This window comes from Cyrtonyx montezumae, unplaced genomic scaffold (genome assembly GCF_038088225.1).
Source record: "Cyrtonyx montezumae isolate F1298 unplaced genomic scaffold, pur_monq_1.0 scaffold_17, whole genome shotgun sequence".
NCBI lineage: Eukaryota > Metazoa > Chordata > Aves > Galliformes > Odontophoridae > Cyrtonyx > Cyrtonyx montezumae.
Window position 1 is genome coordinate 28,330,786 of NW_027071903.1, and position 23,198 is coordinate 28,353,983.

General features: G+C 40.9%; 2 protein-coding genes across 2 annotated transcripts in view; both read right to left on the minus strand.

The window, feature by feature from the left end:
• The window catches only part of CEMIP (cell migration inducing hyaluronidase 1), a 100,050-nt gene that overhangs the window by 67,036 nt on the left and 9,816 nt on the right, over nt 1–23,198 (minus strand). The gene's annotated exons all lie outside the window — the stretch shown is intronic.
• Nucleotides 1–23,198, minus strand: part of LOC136047294 (inactive cell surface hyaluronidase CEMIP2-like) — a 47,726-nt gene that overhangs the window by 10,371 nt on the left and 14,157 nt on the right. Inside the window, exons 10-18 of the mRNA XM_065734353.1 lie at nt 23,112–23,181; nt 22,365–22,493; nt 21,318–21,403; nt 20,813–20,944; nt 20,657–20,692; nt 20,286–20,438; nt 18,715–18,892; nt 13,728–13,943; nt 7,945–8,153 (exon numbers count right to left, since the gene is read on the minus strand). Of these exons, the coding sequence (XP_065590425.1) occupies nt 7,945–8,153; nt 13,728–13,943; nt 18,715–18,892; nt 20,286–20,438; nt 20,657–20,692; nt 20,813–20,944; nt 21,318–21,403; nt 22,365–22,493; nt 23,112–23,181 (1,209 nt within the window). The remainder of the gene's footprint in view (nt 1–7,944; nt 8,154–13,727; nt 13,944–18,714; nt 18,893–20,285; nt 20,439–20,656; nt 20,693–20,812; nt 20,945–21,317; nt 21,404–22,364; nt 22,494–23,111; nt 23,182–23,198) is intronic.

Genomic DNA, 23,198 nt, shown 5'->3' on the forward strand with positions numbered 1-23,198 from the left:
GCAGAAAAAAGTCGTTTAAAATTCAAGGGACAGAAATCATACTACTGATATAGAAAATGCTGTCCAATGTAGCAATGCATAGAGCTTTTCTTCTGCTTTCATTCTTATGAGAATCTTGCAAGAAAGACAAATGAAAATACACTCAAATGGAAAGTCTGACTCTGAAATTACCTCTTGGTTTAAATGAAAGGCAGACAGACACATGTATGAAACTAACTTGAGATATTTAAGATGCTTTCATCCCAAAACTATGTAAGCATATTCATAATTTTTCTAGCGATAAAACTCAGGTCATTTTAAAAGTAAGGAAAAGTATTTTTTTTCGTTCCTGTTTTTAATCAAGCCAGCATTTTCCATTGTTTAAAAAAATACACAGAGAAAGGAAGATATTTAAAAGGGGAAAGCTAAATATGCAGTAGCACAGCATCATTAGCAAGTTCTAACAGCTTCAAATGCTATTTGGAAGGTCCCTGAAAGTTGACCTACTTCAGGGTCCATCAAACCTGACACTTTAGCCCCTTTGTTACTGTCCTTCAATGATCCCCATGGCACATTGCATGCAAGTTTATAAATATATCTATCCTGTGTACTTCCTTTTGCAAATGGTTGGGTAGCCATTCTCTATTCAACCAAATTTTGCCATTTTGCAGTTCTGGCTCTTTCAAGTAGAGCACAAATACCAGGCAAAGTGCTGAAGAGTACCTATGTGCTTTGGCAATGAGCAGACTTCCTGGTATAAGCAAAAGTAAAAAAGGATGAGGGCAAGAGGTTTCCTGTTCCTGTATGTATGATAGATACAGGTCTCCACATACACACATACATACCTCTGTTACAACCTCAGAACAACACCCACAATTAAACTCCAGACTCCCACAGGTAAAGCCACTTATAGAAACAAGATTGAGCAGGCAGAGGATGGGAGACTTCTGCGAGTGGTGGGATGTAAAGTGAGTCACGTAACCTTGAGATGAGATTTGGCTGCAGTAAACACTGAAAGAGCACGTCTGCAACTCACGCTGCCTGGAGGAGGACAAAGGAACACTTGTTCAATAGTGAACTTGTCCTGTGACTGTATCAGATGGAGCATCAGGACTGAGCCTATGGGTAGGACCTAGTGCTGGGGTTGGAGCTTACACTACATATCATTCCTGGCTGCATTTTGGCTAAGGGAACCTCAAAGTTGATGATATAATTCTGAAAAACAGCTCCACCATGTCTATTGGCATGGTGTGTCATGTAGCTTATGACCACGGACATGCACAGTCCAAATGCTGATCTCACTGATGAAAATCTGGGGTAAGCCAATGAGGGCATGCAATATAGTACAACTGAAAATTACTTATTTTTTCCTTGGTCTTGAAAAAACAAGAGGCTTCTATCCAGTGATTCAGCCTCCCCCAACTGTTATTACTCCTATTTTAAACAAACCCTCTGACATTTTGTGAGCTCTGACATACGTGAGCTGAGAAAAATGGGAGTTCATAATTTTCCTGTTCACAATATGGGAGCCAAGCAAAAATCCTCACAGGCTTCTTCTACAAGTTTGCCTCTCACAGGGTGAATTTTGAACTTCAGAAGACAAAACCAGCAAAGACACCACTCAGCCTCTGACCCTTCTCAAGAACAAATAGCAGAATATCAGTGTTCCTTTATCTTAATCATGATACTGATGTTTTTTCTCTCAACCTCACAACAACATGCCTCCATGACACAAAATCCATATTCAGGACAGTCACCTCCCAGCCCATCATTGGTGGGGAAAATGAAGCAAGAAATACTCACACATCTCACAAGTGCTGAGCAGAATGGAAGGGGCTGCAAGGAACCTGGGCTACGTTGTCACCACTCTCTCCTCCTTCTTTCTACCAACACTTTCTGCTGTCTCCCTGCTGCTCCTACTCTTTTTTTTTTTAGATTCCTTTTTAATTTTCTCTCTTCAAATCAAGTCCATTAATGCCACCCCCCCCCCTCCCGCCCCAGTAACAACCTGTCACTAGGCAGACATCCAGCAGTTAAATTCAGGATTTTGTTGTTAAGGCTAGACAAATCTAAGAGGCACCGTGCTGGGAGACTAGTAGGAAGTTAGGTACATGTTCAGCTAACTAGTTGTGTGCGCTGGGATTTAAATGCCTTGCCTCAATTCAGGAAATGACATTAAAATTGAAAGGCATAGGACGCCTCTTCAGTTAAATTAACTTTTTTGTGAGTTTTACCTATGTGCCTCCTTAGGTAAAAAGAATAATTTTGTCTTTTGCAAAGCTCTGACATATGGTCCTGCTGAAGAAACTCATAGATGTGGTACTTAAAGACATTGTTTAGTGGGCAATATTGATTGTAGAAGGACTGTTGGACTAGATGATCTTAGAGCTCTTTTCCAACCTTAATAACAGCCTGGCTTCCTGCAGCCATACGATGACTTGTTTGTGCCAGACTGCTCTAGTTCATTCACTAAAATGATCAGCGCTCCTTTTTAATCCTAGACAAGCACAAGCCATAGAGAACAGAAAGCAGCAAGGGCTGCCAATGGGAGACAAAGACATGGCTGTAGGATCACCCACACATTACAGTGCCAGCACCAAGTTTAGCCTGGCCATACTGAAACAGTTCAGTCTGTAACCCAGTGTTCTGGCAAATGTTTCAGCCTCTTTCTAGTTGTTTTCTTTTTTTTGATGTCTAGAGGCTTTCACCCACTTGTTGGCCTGTGGGTAATTTAAGCAATTGAAATAGACAGAAGGGAATTCATCTGATTTCTGCTTTGTGTGGATGATTAACTCTGAATTACAGATGTTATCAGAAGGAACAAGCTATGAAACCCAAGCAGCACTTTAGTTATTATGATTGGAAATAGTGCTGGTGTTACTTATGTTACATCTGGATCTGGGAGATCGGGGTCAGTGCTCATATTACGTACAAGTAAGAAGGAAGTAGTCACAGCCTTAAACTGTTAGCCACACTTTGAAATATTAATTTCATCATCCTATCCACTTGTCAATCTGCAAAGCACAAGGAAAAGCACATTTGGAACTAATCTGAAAAAGTAACAGTTTAGGAAATCTCCATAAACAGGGCAAATCTGAAGCAAGTATGTTCTAGCTTTGTCTCATTATCTTTGTTTTCCTAAAACCTTATCATCGCTAAAGAATTTAATCACAAAAAATTACAAGTAGCTGAAAGTATGAATCAGACTGACAGTGAATAAGAAGCCATAGGGAAAACACCCATCTAACACAGCCCTGAAAAAAGACAAACAGAACCAGTCCCCTGGAGTTTCAGTGCATGGGCTGTGTAAGTTGTCTGCTTGCATGGAAACCTCCACCTTTGGAGGAATGACAGCATCCTGGGGACCACATATCACTCAGAGCCCAAAGTCCCCACTGTTTTTAATCCAGAATTTAGACACAAGCTCATTCCAGCCTCTTGAATTTTCAGATAATTAGATTATTTCCTTGTGAACAAGGTAACAAGCCGTAGTGCAGAACACCAGCCTAGAAAACACAGGGATATCACCCTGCACCTGTGTTGTCCGTGCACAAGTATTGCAGCAAGGGGAAGGCTGGACATGTGCCCAAGCACACACATGGAAATCTGCTCTTTCATTTGCTCTTGACAAGAGATTTGGCTCTCTGCTGCCAAATAAATCTTAGGAAAAGCTCTCATGAGGATCCAACTCTAGCAACAAGGCATGAAATGTCAGTGTTACAAGACTCACTGTACCTCTCCATGGGAAGATGAGAGAGTGCCGGTGAAGGCAGCATGGGGAAAGCTCCTTGAACTTTTCCTTAGGGCCAGCATTGGCCAGGGGTGCTGAGGAACCCTGTACTAACCCTAACCCTGCTTGCAGCACTGTGACATTTCACTTATAAAAAAGATGATATCCCCTTTGTACCTGCTCACATCTCCTGAAATTCCCTGGGTCAAATCTCAGCAGAGAGCCCTAATAAGGAAAAACTCTTCCTTCTGAGTCTTACCAGACCAAGTACAGCAATATTTGCCTGTGCTCATAAAAAGCAAGGAATGTTTAATTTAATTGCCTCTACTTTTCAGCCTGCTTTGACAGCACAACTCACTACACTGTACTTCAGATATGGGCTTTGGGGAGATTTAATTCTTATCTTCAGATTAGCTGATAACACAAATAAGCCTGGCTGATTTATTGAACAGCGCTGTGCCTTTGATAACAGTATTTGCTTTAGCTTCTTCTTTGATTACAGAATTTGCACACACACAAAGCCCCTGTCATTAAACTGACGGACTCCATTTGTGACTTTGCTCACCCTATGAAGGGCCAATCCTGTTACTGTTTTTCAGCACCTGAAAGGTGGCACGCACTTGCAAGCAAATAACGTTCTCCAGGCGCTCCTCCTGCCATTCCAGCCTCACCCTCCTCTCTCACCAATCCTGACCCATCCGCGGGCCTTTGTGCTTCTAGAAATAGACAGCAGATTTGAGCAAAGGCCTTAACTCAACAGCTGGCTCCCATGTTTCTGTGAAGCACAAGGACAGAGAAAACACAAAAGCAGCTCTGAGGAGATGGACACCACTTCTACAAGGAGATGAAACCCACGGAGAAGTTGGAGGCCACTGTTCATGAAGCTCTCATCCTTACTGCTTGAAACTCTGCAAGTACTGTAAACATGTCTTGAATCTGTGCACAGAAGACACACACACTGCAGCAACCCATCATGTGCCACCACAGAAGGAACAAAAGTTGTCCTCTTCCACAGCAAATAGTTGAGCAGTTCCCTGGACTGGGCTCACAGCTGCAGAAAGCATCACTGCCATTTTCAGTTGAGCCTTGTGAACGCATCCCTACCTCCTGCCCACACGAGGAATCCTGGTGTTCCAGTCTTTTAGTAAACAGTTAAATTGGAATTGTTTTCATTAGCTTTTTTTACAGCACTTTGGAAGCACTGAAAATGTGAATCACACAAATATCCAACATCAGCACCCTTCCTGACCTCCAAAGAGGTCCAAGTCCTGGTACACATCTCCCTGTCAAATTTCTTATTTCCCCTCTGACCTTCCTGTAGCCAGCACAGAAAGTCCTTCCAGAAGAATGAGGGCTATCTAGCTGTGAAGGCAGCATCCTGAATATACCTATCCATCATTTTACAATGACAAGTCTAAAAATAGTTAGGTTGTTCGGTAAGGCTATGTCTGAAATTAATAATCACAAAGTATCACTAGTAAAATTCCTCAAACATATTTTGTCTCACATCGCATGTGTTTTGCATAGATATAACTATGCTGAGCTCATTTTTTGGCAGATTATTCAGAATTTTAGAGTGAAAAAGTACAGACAGCAAATAGACACTTGAAACAGGTAAAAGCTGTCCCTGATTTTCTACCTCTGATTACTCTGCTTCACAATTTGAGATTTTTTCCACTCAAAAAATGATTAGATACATTCCATAAATGTCATACATGGAACTGCTTAAGCAGGCGTTTGATTTCCTTCAAGCTCTTGTATCTTGTTTTTCGCCTCAATTGCTTCCATGGGAATGAATTTTGTCTATGTTATTGTATGCATATTTCACCACTGTCACCCTTAAGACACACAGTGACATGGTTTCATTCTCAACTATTTCATTGCAAGATGCTTTAAATCATAGAATCATTGAACCATTTAGGTTGGAAAAGTCCTTCAAAATGATTAACCATCAAACTAACATAACCACATCCACCACTAAACCTCATCCCTGAGTGCCATGTCCACACATCCCTTAAACAACTCAGAGGTGGCAACTCCACCACCTCCCTGGGCAGCCCATTCTGACAACTAACAACCGTTTCTACAAAAAAGATTATTCCAGATGTCCAGTGTAAACCTCACCTAGAGCAACTTGAGGCCATTTCTTTGCATCTTATCTCTGAGGAAGGAGGCTGACACCTCTCACTGCAGCCTCTTTTCAGGAAGCTGGGGGGAGCAGCAATGTTTCCTCAGCCTTCCCTGTTCTGGAACAAACAGCCCCAGTTACTACTCCCACTACCCACTGAGTTACTCCTCTTAACACTTGTTTTCTAATCCCTTCACCAGGGTCAGTGCTCTCCTCTGAATGCTTTCTGTCAAGTCAATATCTTTCTTGTAGTGAAATGAAGTAAAATTATAAATCAAAATTACATTTTTTTCATTATTACAGTGTATTTCCCTTCTACAGTTTTTCAAAACACACACCTTGCCAACTGTTTCTGGATCAGAAAAGTCTACAAACCTTTGCCCTGTTCAAACAACTTAACTGGTTTCACACAAGACAAAGAGAACTACAAACACACAGTGGTTATCAATAGTAAAAGTTAGCTAAGTTGCTGCTTGAACAAGGGCTAAAATTCAAGCTGTTTTATCAAACACACAGTGCTGCCTTAAAATTCGAATCTGCATTTGAAGATCAAGTACTTGCCAAAGCTCTGGCATGTACTAACTGGCATAGTGACTGAGCAACCATTGTATATTGATGCAGAAGACTTAGCTCTCAATTACAAGGAAGTAGCTAATTATTTAAAGAGATAATAATTGCAAAACAGCTTATCCATGAGTGACTAATGGGTTTTGCACTTCTTTAAAGTGCATGAAGTTACATTCATACAGAATAGAGTGCTTTAGTTCTAGTCATTCCTCTGTGACAGGAATGTCCAAGCACTCATCTTCCAGTGACTTGGTCATGGTCCTGTAGCCATTTAATCTTTATATCCAGAGGATCAATTACACAACACTTACCAAAATGGGGATATCTAAAGAGGTAAGGCTGCCTTTCTCAGCTACATTTCCATGAGGCTTCATGGCTGGAATAGTGTTTTCCCCAAATTTCTTCAGCTCCAGTATTAAGGGGAACTACACCATTTTTCAATGTTTTACAAAAGCTTTACTAAACTATAACCGTGGCAGTGACACCCTGCTAGAGAAGCAGAGAACAGGTGTAGGCTTTGATGGATAACACAGGACAGACTTGGAAATCCTCCACATTTACCAGTGGTACATGTTTCTTCGTGTCCTCTGTGAATCTGACTTCTTTTATGTCAATTATTTAATGTCTACATTGCAAATCTGAGCCTCCACGTGGCTTGGTTGCGTGCAGTCATTTTGTTTGTATGGTGTTGTCCTTTTCCTGTACTCCTTGTTATCAGTAAGCTGAGAAGCCACGGAAACGGCAGAGCTCAAGACAACAGACAAGGATTTTTTTGTGTGTGTGTGGTTCTCATCTTTTGCAGCAACTCTTTGTTAACCATGGCTATGAACATCACAGTTAAACCAAACAGATTAGAGGACTCTCCTAGAAGTTGTACCATTGTAAAGCACAAATAATTTCACTGAAGTAAGGAGAACACTGGTCCTGAACCAGTACTGGAAACCATAAAAGAAATTACATAAAATGAAATAGATTGCAAGGGGAAAAGGCAGGTCTAAAATGGCTATACCTTTTATAGAACGTTAGATGAGATGGAAAAAACATGGAAAATAAATAGAGCACAGCCTGCAATTTTGTTGTAACGAATCCTAAAGTTTTAAAATGTTATCAGCAAGGAAACAGAGATTGCAGTACTATTTGGATTCTAGAAGATACAATGCTCTGTTCACATTCTGATGGACTTCTGTGATGACTTCTGCTTTCTATATATATGGGAGATAAATTATATGCAACTAGTACAAACAAATGAACAAGAGCCAGGGCTCTTCTGGAGAGATTTCAGGGACAACAGGCCAGGACTTACTTGGACTGTGTTTCAAAACTTATTGGAAAGAAAAACAGCTATGTACATCAAAAAAGTTGGAATAAAGAAAAAGCAAAGGCAATTCTTTGCATCAACAAGTGCCAGCCATTAACACCTCACTCTGGTGCTCTCACAAATTGCTAAAACACTCCAAGGGTCAGTTGCAAAGATCCCAGGAAAACTGTGTAACTCCAGTAATTTTAAAATAGAACATTTTCTAGCAATGTAGTGCAGTACCTGTTGAAATTGATTGGGTACAGGATGATATCCTCAGGTGCTCTGCCATTCCACTGAATGATATAAGCCTGCTCCAGCATGACTACTGGCTGGTACTGCTGGTATGGCGCTCCTCTGTTCACGCCTTGCAACTGCAATGGATGGGAGTGGTATGCTGCTCTGGCAATGGATAAGGTCAGGTTCTCAGGGCGCCTGGCCTGAATATAAAGCTGAGGGTGAAAGGAAAATGACAAACACGTCCATTAAAACAGCCAGGCTCAGCCGTAACATGTGCGTTTGATCATTCTTGCCTGTAAATGGTTTTGCCAATGGAGAGCTCAGAACATTTGGAAAATGATTGAAACATTTCCAGTTCAAATAAAAAGGTAGAACAAAAATAGCATCTGCAGCTATTAGAGGGGACACCATGAAGTGAGATATGAGTTGCACAGCTCCATGGAAATATTAACTGTTCAAATTCTCAAGGGTTAATCAATGAAATATCACTAATTAACTGTTTCTCATGAATTCAAATTACTGCACTTTAAAAACAGTTTTATTCCATTGAAAATATAAAAAAAATTCTTAAACAGTTTCTTCTGGCTTTGTATCAGGTCCAGTTACCCAATGGAATACACACCTCCACCCTCAAGAAGCAGAATAGTCTTAAATTTGGCAGGTTAAAATTCAATATCTTGACTCTATGCTCATACAGATGAAATACAAGATTGTATATGCTACAACCAGAGTTCTTATGTCTGTGGACCCAACAGATGCCCTTGGCATTGTAGTTTAACACCTATGCTTTTTCTGTTCTTCTTTGATTCAAATGAAAGCCAGTTCATGTGACAGATGCTACCTTTATGGTTGAATGCATGATGTTCACTTGCTTCCCCCTACGTGAAATGCTAGCGCAGGAGAAGGACACACAGCTCATCATACCAAGTGGTTTCAGCACACAGAAGTAGCACACAGCTTGTCATATTCCTGATAGGTTCCCAGTGCACAGACAACAGGTGAGAATGACTGTAATCCTTCTTCCTCCCCCTCTTTCATAACACTGAATAGTGCTGTTTGCATCAAAAATAAGAATGTCTTCTAATAAGCTTCTACATGAGCATGTTCAGCACAGTTATTTTTAATCTCAATTTCTGTCTTCCAGTGGATTTTAATACTGAAGGCAAAACTAGGAGAGGGTGAGCCAAGGTCCACAAGGATATCCTCCTCCCAACACAAGACTTTGTGCCCCTGACCTCTCCTATCTCCGTATCAGCATCTCGTTCCTTTTCTTGTCTACACAGAATAAAAGCTCTGCAAAATAGACTGTTTTTCACTGGTTTATATATGGAATTCATTAGAAGTACATTCTAACATTAATGATAAGCCATCCTTCAAATGCAATAGGAATTGCTTTGCTGACTCCACAGCAAAGAAGCAAATATTCCCATGACATTTGGTTTGTCTTTTAGTGGATCACATCAAAAGTGGCAGATTCCTATTACTTTCTCCTTGGAACATAATGCCTTAGCCACAGCAAAATGCATCTGACAGAAGACAGAGGTGTTGTATCCTGCATGGGTGTTATTTAAGCTGAAGAAGTATATTTATGACTCAGTTAAAACAGGAAATGTTTAAGGAAATTTCAGAAAGTCTTTAAGTAAAGCTGCAAGATTTCTGGAGGTTGCCAATCCTGCTCCCTGGTTGCACTGTCATGCTCTGAAGGACCTTTGCACTTGCACTTGCTCCTAGCATAGTATTTATGCTCCTCAGCACCTCCAAAACATGGGTCATTTCAGCCTAACCATCCCCCCACCCCTGTACTCAGCATTTTCATGCTGAATGCTTGAGTGAAAAAGTTAGGATTCCCATCAAAAAGTAATCTAGAAGCAGTAGTGAATGTTTCTTGGATATTCAGTCCATTTCTTCTTTCATGCCAATGCAATCCTGCCTGTGGCACTTCAGTGATGAAGGTCTGTCCTGAGTGGCGTCCACACAGATCCTTGGAGATTAAAGTTGATCCCAGAACCATACTAAACACTAGATTTTCTTGATGGCTGAAACCATCAGTCAAGTGATTTGCTCCAAACAACCTCCTAGCAGCATCCCATGAAGCCCATTTGTTCACTCTTCGTGGATTGAGGAAGAATAAATTTTTCAGTCTGATAAAAGACTTACTTTTTTTATTATTATCTCTGAAACCAAGGAGGAAAACCTATTTTTCCTTCACATTAAAATCATATTTGGAAAGTCGATTATGTGCAACACAATAGACTACATTTTAATCCCATTCGTCCCCAGACTGATCTGGTAGCACTGAGGTCAGTGTAGGTGACCAGAAAGGTCCCTTCAGACATGAAGTCTCGTCAATGTATTAATAATTTTCAATCCGAACAGCATTTTCAGATAAAGAACAGTAGGAATAAACGCTGAAAGTACAAAATAATATCTCACTTGTGTCTTTCTCGGTAAGGCACAACCATTTCTGTCCCATCCTTGTAAACTGATGTTATTTCCTTCAAATATTTGTATCCAACAAACACAGAATATTAAGGTGGCAGCTGCAATGTGCTTACTGCACAATTAAATGCAACAATGGCTGAGATGCCTCCTGCATCAACTGGACACAGCTCTCCAGCCACAGACTCTGTGGCTTGGTCCTCCTCATACTTACTAAGTTACACAGAAAGCGGCACCCCATGTTTCCCATTTAGCCCATTCTCTGGGGGGAAGGAAAGGGAGGAGGAAGAGAAGAAATTACAACCTAATGAGTAGGAGAAGTAGAGCTAGTTAAACATTTTATAATGTGATCCTGCTACTTGCCTTGATGGTTTAATGAACACAGTTGTCATTTTAGCTGCTTAACATTTCATGCTAAAAAGATGTGTCAGATTTCCCTGTGCTTACATGGCAGTTTTCCCAAGTGGACTGTGAAACTGAGAAGATAAGTTCTTTTGCAATTCATGGGGATCTGCTATTCAACTGGATAGCCAGCAAGAAGATAAGCAAAATGCAAAGTACTGGAACAGAAAATCTTCATTGCTGAGAGAAAGTTTTGATTTCTTTGACACTGTTTCTGTCCTGCTGTGCTGCCAGTTGTAAAACTGGGGTAAAATCTCTTAAAAATGAGAAACCTGAGATACATCTACTCTTCTAGTTATTCACTTGTTCAAAAAAGGATCATTTATCTGGAGAACAATTTTTCTCTATGAATTTCTAAGTGAAGATACGAAATTATAAAGAAAAACTATTTTTGATTCCTATTATACATGCTGGGACCACTTTTAGCCCTAAAAATAACAGCAGCTTTGCTGACATCAGCACAACTTTTTATTTTCCACTGGTGTACATCAGAGATCAAAACTGGGCCTCTTCGCCCAAGTATGGAGAGAACTAGTTGAAAAATATTTTGCAAGATTTCCTTCTTCCCAGTCTGTACAGTGCTGATATTTCTCAAACACTGCACACTGGGCTTGTACAGTTTTGTCTGGGCATGGAAAAGCACCACTGCTACCTACTGTATCTCGTTTGCTTTAGTTATAGGACTGTCATTGCCAAAACCACTACCAGCTGAACACATGTAATTTACAGGTGCCATGTCACTGCAATTGCAAACACTGCAAACACAGCTAGGAGAAGAGGAATTATTTCTATTTCAGCTGACCACAGTAAGGTGGTGGCTTTCTGGAAAGAACTGGTAAAAAATAAGGAGAATTACCTAAAATGTTCAGTCCTAGCAAAGAATCCATTTTTGTTGACTCAAAAATGACACTAATTTTGCTAAGCGGCAGTCTTTTATGCTACTTCTTAAGCTACTAAAGGAAAATAGCATCTACTGCCAAAAAAACTCAGCCTATTTTAAAAAAGGACTAGTACCAAAAAAGAAAAGTTTCACAATTTGTCCTGAGTTGCTCTGTAGTCTGCAAGGAAGCAGTAAGTGCGCAGTTTCAACTGCCCACTGAGAGCCAAGGCACTTCCTTTACAGAAGGAGAAAAAAAACAGAAATGGTTTAGGAATCTCATTCACATTTTCCACAAGCAACATAGGTCTTGAGATGCCTCCAAGTCAATGCATTTGGAAATCTCACCCACCTACATGGAGAGAACTATGGGATGGGCCTCTCCCTACGTTTTTACTTTATTGCCAGCCTCTGCTGCAGCTGGAAATCAAGTTGATGGGATACCAAGGATCTAGCAGCAGGGCACTGAGGGATCGGGTGGCTCACAGAGATCCCCAGAAGCTGTGGTACTGGCAGCTTTTGAAATTTCCTTGTCATTCTCCTTCATCCTGACATTCTTCCTTAAAGTCTCACTTTATTTATACTACATGAGAGGTTTAGCTGTCATTAAAAATAAAAAAAGTTGCTCTTGGTAGGACAATACCGACACTACAGATTCAAAAGGGGAGAACAAAGAGGACTGATAGTTCCTGGCTGTGTAAATCTCATAACCTTAAGCTGGTCTCACTGCCCTTTTCTGGCAGAGAAAAGCAATGTCGAAGCCAAAGCACAAGCCATTCTCAGCACCTCCTGCTGCAGAAAGCTCCCAGACACCACGTGGGGAAGATGCATGGTGCTCCTTGGCCATGGTGAGGAGGAAGGGCCATGGGAAGTCAGATGGTAATGTCAAGCCAAGTTGCCAGACTAAAATATCCTCAGGAGAGTGTGTCCCTGGGATACTGTGGAACTAGAAACGCTGCCAGAGGAGTAGGTTTTCCCCTTTCCGGGTGAATTTTGTGCAGAAGAAGAGCAGAAAAGTAAATGGAAGAAACCAAGCAGAAAGAAAATAACCAAACTCTAGGCTATTTGCTCAGGAAGGATTCAGCTGTAACGTAACTGAAAAACTTGGGTCCTGTTTTTCCATGCCAAGTAGCCCTTCCCTAGTCTATCTTGGGCCCAGTTCTACTTCAATGTAGTGTCACTGTTTTCTTGAAGTGAAAGGACATTTTCACCTGCTTGCACTAGGAAAGAATAAAGGTTCTTGTGTACCAGAGCTACACGAAGAGGAAAAGAAAAACATATTTTGTAATAGAACTACTAGGATCAAAGCAAAACATCTTTTTCCATAGATGAATTCATTTTTTAGGCTTTTCATCTGAAATACAACACCAAGAACTCAGCTTCCATTTCTGAAGATGCTGAGAACTGAAGTCAAGCTGAAATCCTCCATCAAATATGTCCTCCACATTTAATCAAACCTTGTTGCGTGGGTCCAGTTTCTTCTGCACTGCACACACATACATTTCTCTACCCAAAACCCATAAAGTTAATGCGAACTTCACTTATTCTGCTGGATGCTGATTAGATGAAAAATGCTGGTAACAGATCCCAGAGAAACAAATGTTTACGCTTGCCTAAACCTAGCCAAGGAAATTTTCTATGGTGGAAAAACAGTCTCACCACGTAGACTGCCATAATTGGGGAAGTATTAATAGACATAAAAATATAAATGCCTACTTGTTTACAATTCTGAATTTAACTGTTAGGTTGCCAGAGCCCAGAATATAATTTCCATAGAGACACAGAGGAAAATGTAAGTTCCAAGCACAAAAACCCTTATTCAGTGGGGTCGTCTCCTAGGTGCCCAAACTTGTTTCCATGTAGTCAATAGCAAACCAGAGGACACAAATCCAGTGTCTAGATACTTAAAAAACCAACTCCTGATAAAGCAAAGCAGCAAAACTATACCCAAAATATTATGATATCTTTTTGAGTATTCAATGATTTTCAGTCCATCACACCAAGCAGAGCATTCAGGGACTCCCACCTAACACAGACAGTGACACTGCATATGCAGGTATCTCCTTACCTGTGCAAATCTCCCAGTACACATCATCCCATTCCAGCGGGGGACAGTGACACAACCAGGATGACGAAGCAGGTAGTTGTCTGTTCTGCTCACAAAAACGTCTGAATATCCGGTCACAGTGCCATCCAGATCATGGAAGACAGACATTTTGTCACCATCATTATCATTATTTCCAAACCACTGGCCTGGTCTGCCAAAAAACACTTTCAGTCCAACCTAGCAGGAGACAAAAAGAACAATTGTAAGGGCTTGAACTTGCAATACTTTAACTGCCAAGAGGGTGGTACATATACTAGATAGCATTATTATTTGAGCAAGAATTTTGCTTTGCCTATTCCACTTAGATTTCTGGCTACATTGGCTTTCACCCTTCAATTGCAGGAAATATTTTTATAAACATTAGACTTTGAACTGTACCCACAAAACCATTTATTCCTTGAAATCACATAGCAATAAACTGTGCTGTGTCAAAAAGAAGAGGATGACTCAAAGGGAAGGGAAGTACTGGAAGATTATGAAATTTACAGAGAAGTAATCAACTTAAATCCCAGTTGCAATCAAAGAAACAAAAACTACAAGAACTATGGTGAATTTTCCTCACACATTTCCAACGGCTTTTCTGATTCTGTGACAGAGGGCTGCCCAGGAACATGTTGTCCAGAGAGGTGGTGGGTGTCCCATCCCTGGAGACACTCCAAGTCAGGCTGGACAGGGCTCTGAGCACCTGATCAGCTGTAGGTGCCCCTGTTCTGTGCAAGAGAGTTGGACCAGATGACCTTGAATGGTCCCTTCCAACTCAAACATTTCTATTATTCTATTATGTACCTTTTCTTTTTTTTTTTTTCTTTTTTTGCCAGAAACATTTTAAAATGCATAGAAGTGACAGCAATTCTCAGAACTGGTGCTTTTGTATATCCTAATGCATCCTCTGAAGAATATTGGGGGGTTTTTAGGCAGGAAAATAACAAGAAAGAGCATTGTCATCATTCTGCATAGCTCTGTTTACAGAATTCTCCAGTAAATAAATAAAAGATTCTATCATGATATGAAAATCCAGGAAAATAAGGAAGCTGCAGATGTTCAGCAAAAAGGCATGGGATATTTTAATGCCTGTGGAGAAAATTATTGCACTGTGTGATAATTAAGTTCTGAGGAAATCAAGACAATAATTATTCCAGGCCAAGTATGCAGGAAGAATCCTGAAGCAACATATATTGAAAGGGGCAGTGTAACTAGCAACTTGATCATGGTAACCCAAAGGACTATAATTTGTTCCATTTTGCTCAAATAATTTTAATTGGACTGTTTGCAAGAGTAAGAATTAAGGTCAGCAGGATTACACTGCAAGCTCGCTAAGGACTCTAAAGGCTGTATTTTCAGAATAATAAATAAAAATCTTAGGAGAATTTGAGGGGCAGTGTGATTCTCAGTTAGATGGAAAGTCTTGGCTTGAAAAGAATGACTATTGCAACACGAACAACTTTCAGAATGACGTAGCAAGAGCCTTACATTCCCCTGTTAAGTCTTTATTTAAGTTAAACCCAAAATCCATGTTTTGTCACCTCCCTGTCTAAGTATCAGCCACATAAGCAAACACCTAAAGTCTCACTTTAAAATGGCTCAAACACATGGAAATGTAATGTGCATTTTTTCAGTGTATTAAAATCTTTTCTTACTGCACTGCAGGAAATTTTTACCCAAAGGGCTATTTGGCAAAGAAGAAGGATGTCCTTAAGTTCTGAGGAGGTTTCTTTGTGAGATTTTTCTTTCTCTTTCTTCTTTTTTTCTTTTCTTTTTTTTTTTTTCCTCCGGATCTTTTTAATTTATAAATGAACAAAATGCAAATATCATTCTGCAGCTCAAAGCTTCGCTATTAAACACTTTGTGACAGCGCACATCTTGGGGCTTAATTTGAAAACAGGCACTTCACTGGGGAAGAGAACAAAGCCAGCTGTACTTCAAAATAAACTCAGGTACAGCCTGTACAGCTTACATCTGATCAACAGCACCACTGTTCCCATCCAGGAAGGAGATGGTTTTGGTCCTAACATTAACCTCATTTCTAACATTCTCCTCTAAAAGTCTGAAAGTCAGAAATGGTATGGAAATATTAATGAGAAGTATCACTCTGTTTATACATCTCAGGGCAACCTTGCTTTTGTACACCGAGGGACCTGAAGTGCCCTGAGCTTGCAGCTGCTGCTAACGCAACACATGTGAAGGAAGGAAAGACTCAGCTTATCAAGTATGTCCATGAGCTAGGAATGAAACAGAACGTAGTACAGAGACAGATCACTTCTAGCTACCACACTAATATTCAACTATCTCATTTTCATTAGAAGTGAAGCACTCAGGAGCAACATAGTGCAAGGGCTGCTACAATTACCTGTCTGGTGCCTGACAGAGGCAGACGACAGATGGTTACTAAGGTACACCATTTCTTAGTAAAACTAAGCCTGTCCAAAGGCAGAAAGATAACACAACTGTGTACAGCGTCTTGATTCTCACCTCACTCAATAGTTGTGCAGCAGCACAACAGAGGCATGAATGGATAGAGTTTTTATGACGAAAACTAGAACACTGGATCAGGCTGCTCAGAGAGGTTGTGAAGTCTCCATCTCTGGAGATATTCAAGTCTCATGGACACTTTCCTGTGCAACCTTCTGCAGGGAACCTGCTTCAGTAGGGCTTGGGCATAATGTTCTCCAGAGGTCTCTTCCAACTCCTGCAATTCTGTGATCCTATGCTGTGTCTTCTTAAGAAATGCTCCACTCTTTGGGCATGGCTCTGTTCTGGGGCTCTCACCGAGTCCTACTGATTGTCAGTAATCAGACCTACAGGAGAGTTCAACCATCAGACCAGCCCTCAACTGCATTAAGACCAATTACTTCTTCCTCTGCTTTGAAATAACTTTAAGTACCCTTTTTTTAAAAGCAGTCCATCAGTATTAAAAATGTACAGATAAATATAAAAAATATATATGTACAGATAAATATAAAAAAATGTACAGATATCTTCATATATGAGAGTTCGTCAATGAAAATGCAGGTAAAGTAATACATGTGGAGCAGAATGTTTAAGCCTTCTGCTCCATCTGAGAGTTTATTTTTATGCTGGTATGAAGCAAGACCTGACAGGCTTTATTACTTTGTGGTCTAACCAACAAGCTGATTAGTCTGATTAATTAGACAATTACTCCTACAGCATGACTAATAGTTTTATCATCACTGTACAACTTGCAGTAATGTTTCATTTATTCTTTAAAATCATCTGTAAAATGATTGTCCTTTAGGGAATTAGTATTTAGCTACCCTTAAAAAAGTAATAAATGAAGCCTAGGGATGGAAAATTAATTAAAACAGTTTACAGGTTCTATCTTAACTGGTCAAAGACATATTGTCCCATATAAGTATTAGCAACAAAACGATAAACTAACCATGGTCCTTCAAGTCTCAGATCAGATTTAAAACATCTGGGTTCAATCCACATAAAATAGATAAAATGAAAAACATTGGGAGGCAGGTGGTTACAAACATAAATGATTTTGAAATTGGCAAAACACCAGCTTGAGAAATGGACATTTCTTGGAAATGTACATATACGATAATGGATAATGTCATTAGCTTTTGTAGTAATATGCTGACACTATTATTTTATTTTACAGACCTCAGATCTTCAGAGCATAGCAGTACTAAACTACCCCTCAGAGGAAAAGTGCTGGGACATTGGCCTCAAATGGCACAGCAGTATTAAAGATCTGCATTTTCCAGCGTTCAATAAGTAACCATGTCCTCTGCTGATGTGCACAGATATTATCTGCCTGAATCCATTCCATTAGATAGTCCTACAGCCATTACTGAAGGAAGATTTCCACTTACTTCCACCGAACAAACTTTTTCATTATGCATTTTCCTCTAAGTTCCTCATCCCTGTTCCAGGATGATTCTCTCATTCACATTTCCCATGATCATCTTATAACCATTTCCCCTTGGAAGACTTAAAGAAGTACAGCAAATTAGCTCTTATTACTGCTCCAGATCTCCCTAAAGTAAAATAACTGAGATCTCTTTACCAAAATGCACAGGAACTGCCCTTTAAAGGAGCAGTCAAGTGACTGCAGTCAACATCATCCTTTCATGAAAAACCCTCTTGTTTTTGAGCTCAAGTGTACCAGAGAGGGGACAGACAAAATGACTGCTTGCCAGAGTAGTGATATTGGTCAATCCCAGAGCAATGGAAATTTTCCTCAAGATAAAGCCAAACCTCAGCCCAAAGTTACTACAGTTCATGGACATCCTAACAAGCAAGGATCTTGTTTGAAGAAAACGTAAGGAGAGGTTATGATCCCTGGGAGTGAGCCAGGTGGAATTTATCATTTCCCAAGCCAAGTGTTCAGAGCCACGATCCCTGCAGGAATCTAGAACAAGGACTGAAATTGCTCAGCATCTTTTGGCTCCTGCCAAGACACAAATACAGAGCCCCATTCTGCTCTCACTGCTCAAGGAAAGTCCCTGATGTTCTCAACAGGAATCTCACTGCTGACCCCAGAAAACAGACCATGGTTTTGATTCTAATTGCATTTGTTTCTTTCATTGTAAGAACTGTACTGTAGCTTAGTGCCTCCTGAGACCTCCTTGTGTCCCTCTCAGACTCCAAGGCCAGGTTCTTGCCAGGTCCACACTATTAGCTGGCAATGCTGCACAGAATGGTGCTCTGGCTGTTCTGATTGCAAGGTGAAAAATTCTTGTTCTGAAGATTTTGCTGTACATATACCCAATTATGAGAGACCTTGATACTGACAATTTTCGATTTTAATGGATTGTAAATAAATATCATCAAAAGAAATTTCATGCAAAATGAAGTGGTGGTATGCACCAATGTAAAATGCAGCACAGCCTGGAAATTCCTGCTCTAGGATAAATCTCTCACCCCTTCCAAATACTTTTAAAAACTACACATCTAACAGTGTGCATTCCTTCTTACTTACACTCTTCTCCATAAGGATTTGCGACACGTTATTCTGGGGGCTTATCTGCCAGGAGTTTTTCATGAAGAATCCGATGGCACTTGAGTAGCGGTCAGCAGTTGGGGTAAACTTCTTGAAAGTGCATTTTGCCATCCTGACAGGCCCATCATAAATCTGGAATCCACGAATAGGGAATGTCCTGTGAGATTTAAAAACAAACACAACCCTGTGCTAAAAGCTTGGACAAAGTGCGCGTCCTCTCCTGAAAGCGTGGAATGCTGACAACAAGCAGCTAACAGACCTTTCTTTTCCCAAAACAGGGGACTGGACACTAAGCACACAGTTGATGAAACACGAATTTCTACTTATCTTTAGAGGATAAGGCTCAATGAACAATGACCCACACAGCATAAGGCTAGGGTAACGTAGTTCAGAACTCTTGCCCCCTGCAATGCAGGGATGAATTGGCATTAGGAAACCCCAGAGGGCTGCATGGCAGCTTTGCTATGCAGTTTCCTACTCCAAGGTAGAGAGGTTTTCTTTGGAAAACCTTAGTGTGACTGAAAAAATGGTATCAGTCACACTTCCTGGAGGCAATAGTGTCTTTGTAGAAGAAATTACGGAGTGGTGCAGCACAGTTTTGCTTTCCCCACAAGCCACTTCACAAATGATCCCCAGAACTTAGCCCACAGCATTTCATGTAGAAAGCTGATTCCTGCAGTACCAGCCCATGGACATGTTGTCAAGTTGTCGGCATTGAAGGAAACACCACTGGAGAGGACCTGCCCTTTCCATGGCTTGTCTTGAGAAGGCGCCAAGTTTTGCTTGGCGCTGGCAGTGTTTGGTTAAAGGGTGGCCTGCTTCAGCTTCACAGATGGAAATGAGAGCTGGCCAGTAGCAGCATAGTGGGGGTAGATCACTGCCTACCACGTCCAGAAAGACTGCCGATTTGTTCAGACATTCAAGCCACATAGCAGATAGCAAATGGGCACACAGCCTGAAGGTCACTGAGGACCAGGTTATATTATTCCCTACAGAGGGCTTGAGGATGGATGAGCATTGCCTAAAACATACATTAGGAAAGAATTTAGAGTTGGGGAAATACACCCTGCTCTGGTGTTGTTTTTGCTGGAGAGGAGGTCATGCTGCTATCAAAATAGCAAATAACATACAGCTGTTGAAAGAGAAATAAGATGCAGTAATGAAGACACCTTTCTACTTCAACACATTGCTCTTCTCCACCCAGCTATGCCAGCAGGAGGGCACATGGGAGGCAAGGAGGAAGGGAGCTGCACTATCAGGTCAATGCTGCGTTAATGAAGCGCTACACAAAAGCAATTTGGTATTTTTCAGGTTCTCTAATCTACTCACCAGTGACTAATAAATCAAGCAGAAAATTAAATGAAAAATTTGGTTGAGAGTGCTCTCAAACTGCTATCCTGAAGAGGAGTTTATTTGGATGCTTATTATTTCTGGCCTCTACAATGATTTAAACACTCAGTACAAATTACTCGTTGGTAGCCACATTCATTCCTGAGGCTTTTCTTCACGCTGCTCTAACACCAGGAGGAAATGGCAGAGGAACAACTTACTTGTTTCTGGGCAGTGTCCTGTATTCTCCGTTTGCCCCTTTTCCCCAGTAGCTGTTCTGGCCTCCTTGGGAGCCCAGATTGCTGCTTTCTCCAACAAAAATGGAGCGTGACACCTCCAGGCTAGAGCCGTCATCAGTTGGGAATGTCCCATCACTACAAGCAGACAAAGAAACACAGGTAACTTCACAACCAGTTAACTCACACTGGTAATTACACAAAAGATACAGTATTTCTACCCAATTTAAATAGCCAATCGCTGTAAGTTGGAAAATGTTTCTTACAGTAATACCAGGGAAGTGTCTCAGCTTCTGTTCTTTAGCCTGATACATTGTAGGGAAAAAACAAGAAGAGGGTACATTTTAAGAAATTACCTTGCCAGTGTGAGCCCAATTCCATTGTCTGAAAACCTGGGATGGGGGAAGCACAGAGGTGCAAATTACAAAGAATATCAGAGGAGAGTTTGGCCTACAGGCCCACTCATGTCTGCTGTGGGGGGAATGGTGCAGCACAAATCTATAGTAACTTACCCAGAGTTGTGGAAAATAATGTCACCACCCCTGGCCCAGGCCCCATGGTCATTATTTTTAAAGGCAATGAGACCATCAATTACAGCAGGAACTCGCGGCTTTTCGGGATCAGCATCTTGATGTGGGCGAAACCTGAAGCAAGGAGCTTGGTTAATACTCTTAGGATCTCTTATGTCATCATTCAGATGTAAGTTTTTCTAAGTAATTAATAAGTAACGTTGATGTTTACAAACCAACTAATGAATAATGGGATCTAGGCTGTTTTCAAGTGTTTCGTGGCTTAATCCTCATAATCCCAAATGCACGTGTATCATTTCTGATCGGCAAAAATACAAACAATTCAGTGCATAGCTATGAAATATTTGCCTCTGCACATAAGAGACAGCTTGTGTGTATTTTCAGATTCTCAAGCCATAACGAGGCACTAATGATCTGCTAAATGTGATGCAGAAGCCAAGTAGCAGTACAAGTATCCAAAGTACTTAGCTGTACAGCACGTGCTTACCTGGCATTATCGACAGTGAGATACTCTCTGGGATCTTCAGCGCTGGCTCTTGTTGTCTTTACTCCTTTTCCAATAAACAAACCAGCCTGAAAAAAGCAGACAACTCCAATTACTTTAACAGACTGTACACAAGAGGCCAGAGATCACAGATTTTATCAATGAACATGAGCAGCCTGCATGTGCAGGCAGAGCAGCAGCCTGCAGCCTGGGCTCTCCCTCCCCTCTCAGTGTCACTTGGCACTGCTCAGGGTGACATTAGCACAGGATGTAGTATGCTGAAGTCAGGACAGAGCCTGCTCTGCCATATGTCACGCATCAACATCTTGAGCTGTCTTCTGACCCAGTGCAAGGCACTAAACTCCCACTCTCTCTCTCTTGCTGAAAGCAATAAAGGACTCTGCCAATCTCTTGATAACTTTTTGGAAAAAGGCTGTTGTTAAGAAGTACAGCTTTAAATAAAAATGTGCCGAGTCCCCCCACAGTCAAAGGAGAACATGAGCTGCTGCAACCAAGTTAAAGACTGAGATAGAGCAACAGCTGTCATGGACCAAGATGTAATGTATACAAGACCCAGAAAATAGCACTGATTTCAATCTGGAATCCTGAGAAATAAGTTAAAAACACTTTTTATAGCTCACAGGTTATGTTTTCACGTCAACAAAACATTAGAGGAAATGTGTTTTTCTTGGAATTACCCTTGAACTCTTGGTCTCAGTTTTCAAAGGTGACGAGCAATTGCTCTACATCCTTGCATCACTGCGGCCAACAGCAGTGTTCAGTGTCATCCTACTCATCACTCCTCAAACCTCAACAATAGGTACATGTTCAATCTGGGCACAGCCCCCCTAAGAAAGACCCCTGAACTGGGATCCATGTTCTGCTCAACTCTCTGTTTAATGTAGAAAAAGCACTACAACTTGAGTGTCTCTCTATATAGTTCCAGAAGACTGCTATCAAAATGTAGGACAGCCATACACCATTAACAGTGGACACATTCAGTCCTACACCATAACATTATGTCGTAATAGACAAAACTCATCCACGTGCCTTGAAATTGGAGTGGACTCTGTTGTTGTAAAATACACCCAAGGGGGTATGTTCAGCCTGTCCTTCTGGATATTGCCCTTCGGACTGTCCAGTTGGAACCCGATGGAAGATGTACCAGATCCCAACATCCTAAAAAACAAAGGAAGATCCAAAATACGGGACACGCCATTAATGACAGAGATTATCCTGGTGACTTGGTGCTTCACATTGTGCTATCCAGATTTCTCAGCTGAGCCTGCAAAACTTGTGAAAGTCCCAAGGGACATACACCAGCCTGTACCCATACACTTCTTGACTTCTCCTTTGGCATGCACAGTGGGCCCCCTGGGGGTTTTTAAAATCCACATTTTGTAGACGGTGGTTTATTAGAAAACAGAGCCTCCTCTGCATAGCCACATTAAACACAAACAGGATTTGGTTGAACACTAGAGATAATAACACAGAATTACTATGTCTTTATACAAATAAATGTAAAATTTTATTGGGCATTAAACTATTAACTGTTACAAATAAGAATCAACATTTGCTAACACACAACACACCATTTCCAGCCACAGCTGTGACAGAAATCAGTCTCAGAAACAACTGTGAGACAAATGTGGACAAAATCATAACAGAGAGATAGGATGTATTTCCAGATTTTGTGATAACTGAAAATTCATTGCCCTCATGCTAATAACATCAAAAAAAAGTAGAATATATGGGACCTGGAGGCAAAGTACAGCTCTTGCTGTTAAGTGATTTTACCTGAGCACCAGCTGCTGCATTCTCTATTAAGTTGTTGTTTGGATTTGCAATCCAGAAAGTGCTGACAGCCCTGAAAAATCAAAATCA